This window comes from Fukomys damarensis, unplaced genomic scaffold, assembly GCF_012274545.1.
Source record: "Fukomys damarensis isolate Sample0158 unplaced genomic scaffold, DMR_v1.0_HiC HiC_scaffold_21, whole genome shotgun sequence".
Lineage (NCBI taxonomy): Eukaryota > Metazoa > Chordata > Mammalia > Rodentia > Bathyergidae > Fukomys > Fukomys damarensis.
In genome coordinates, this window is record NW_022900933.1 from 12,610,593 (window position 1) to 12,613,160 (window position 2,568).

Here is a 2,568-nt window from a genome sequence, read left to right on the forward strand (position 1 = left end):
GTCAGGAACAAACTGGGAATGGGTCTCACATAAGATCACCTATGTACCTTCCAGAGCCTCCTATATACGGAAACAAAAACACAAAAACAAAAAAACCAGATTGTCTCCAACAAATAAATGCATACACTTTGAAGTAAGTGCTTGAGGGTGGAGCTTCCTGTGAAGGTTTCAAAGCCTTCTAGCAACAGAGGATTCACAATGTAGAAACCAGAATCACATGAACTTTTAGTTAAATACTCCCGACTCACAGACAATACCAATTATTACAGCTCACTGACAACCTGGTTACCAACAAGAACAGTTAAGGGGAACATTCATTCATCTGTTCAAGAAACAAACCTTGGCACACAGCTCCTTTCTTGGCTTTCTATCACCTTAACTGTAATACCTAAACACTGCTACAACACTCCTACATCTGTTAGCATGTGATAAGGTGGAGGTGGGGGGTTAATAAAGTGTGTGTGTGTGTGTGTGTGTGTGTGTGTGTGTGGGTGTGTGAATGTGTCTGTAATAACTAGCCATTTTGGGGACAATTCTGGCCAGCAGAATATACATAAAATAGTCTAATGTAGTAATTCTACCCTGATTCCTTTTTCTTTCATTTTTTTGGATAATTTTAAAATTTCCTGACTTTGATTTAATGCAGTAAGTGATGTTTTATTTCCCACCTTCCATGATGAAGGTAGAGTCAAGGGGTGGATATAGCTGGGGTCAATTTCAGTGTCATGAAAGGGAAGCACACTCCCTTACACTTTCTCTAAAGGATAAAACTGACTGGTGACAACTGAACTGTTCTAACCAGGGAATGGCCTAGCACTGCAAGTACTTCCCCCCAGAGGCTAATACACTGCTCTATGAAATGTCCGGAATCCATATTTTCACAAACTACGCTAACAGCAGTCTCCTGCCTCCTAACTCCAGATCAAAGAAGGCACAAAGAAGACCAACAAATAATACTGAAGTGGTGCTTTGGATCCAGGAGACTCTGAGGTACCAGAAGAGGAGTTCTGATGGCCCCATCTGGTAGATGGGAAAAGTGAGGCACCAAAAAAACCGATTAAATACTCTCAGTCATAAGTAAAAGGGTACAGGAATGTAAGGAGAAGACTATTTATCCTGGGGAGGGAAGATATTCTACCAGCAATATCGAGCACGACTCTCAACACAGAAGCAATCCCAGCTCTTCAGTCACAACAGTAAAGCAGCCGAGGATATAACATCCTCAGAGGTTTGAGTAGATCCCTTCATAGAGGGAATCCTACATTCCAAACTCCAGGGCTCAGCCTTGAGACTGCATCCAGAGCTGGAGACTTAGGCAAGAATGGCCTGCACAGGCACATAAGGTAGCTCTGCTTCTTAAGGCATAGCTGCTGTCTGCCAGGAGTGGGCCCTGTCCTAGAAGGCCATCAGATAACACTTCCCCGGAAATCACCCTGTGAAGAAGCTTCATGGGTGGGACGTTGCTGCCTAAGAAAACCAACACCTCCAGGGCTGAGGGCGTCCAATAAATCTTAACAGCGTCACCAAACCAACCCATAACCTGTGCCACTTGGGAGAATGAGAGGAGAAAAAAAAAAGTCAAACGGATAATTTTCCATAGAGTGATTGTCTAACTAGAAAACCTGGAAGACTCAACTGAAACACCATGAGAACTAACAGGAAAATTTGCTCAGGTGACTGATTAATACTCATAAAAAAACCAGTAGCTTTTTGGGTCATTTGTGCATGGCTGGACACTTTGGAAGAACTGTGCTTTTCTGGAAGGCCTCTGAATTTTGTGCAATTGCCATTCTTTGAAAGATGGAGGTGAGCCAAAGGAACACCCCTGACCTGCTGCAACCAAAGTCCACCTCAACTCCAATATCAGAAGAATGCCTGGGGCGACGGCTGCCAGGGGGGAACGCAGTCCTTTTTGCCCTCTTCCAAGGCGACCCCCTTTCCCCAGCTACTCTCCTTTCCAACCCAAAAGACACACAGGGAGGGAGGTTTGGCAAGGATGGATGTGGGCAAAGATTGTGCCACGTCATCTCCAAAGGAAATACGTTTTTAAAAACAAAGGGAGCAGACTGAAAAGTCCCACAGTCTGTCCTCGTATTGTCTCCTTGGTCAGAAGCCTAGAGAATCCATGGTGCTGCACCTGGACTGGGGAATACCCCGGTTTGGTCAAAGTGGCCAGGGGAGGAAGGGAGGCCTTACTGGAATCTGTACCACATCTGGCCTGTGCAGGCCGAAGTCATTTTCGGTCGAGGCTGGCATGGAGCTGGGCCTCACGCACCATTCGGTCAAAGGAACGAGTATTGGTCTCCTCTCGCACCTTCTCGCGCACGTGGAAGGAGGCCCTGGCTGTGGAGCGAGCGCTCTCCAGCGCGCTGCGCCGTTCCCGGGACAGCTGCTCGCTGCGCTCCAGCTTGCGCCCTATGGCCTGCAGCAGCTCCCGCCTACGGCAGTCTTCGTCTTTCTCCACTTTCTCCTTGTTGGCGCGCTGGGCCCGCTCCTTCTCCAGCCGAGTCTGGCCCACGCGCCGGGCCTTCTGCTGCACTGCCTCTTCGGCCACCTGCGCCGCGTGCT

At 47.8% G+C, this 2,568-nt stretch overlaps 1 protein-coding gene across 1 annotated transcript in view; it reads right to left on the reverse strand.

Annotated features, from left to right (window-relative positions):
* Positions 1 to 2,233: 2,233 nt before the first annotated feature.
* Ccdc177 (coiled-coil domain containing 177) overlaps positions 2,234 to 2,568 on the reverse strand; it is a 3,502-nt gene continuing 3,167 nt past the window's right edge. Inside the window, exon 3 of the mRNA XM_010645633.2 lies at positions 2,234 to 2,438. Coding sequence (XP_010643935.1) covers positions 2,234 to 2,438 — 205 coding nt within the window. The remainder of the gene's footprint in view (positions 2,439 to 2,568) is intronic.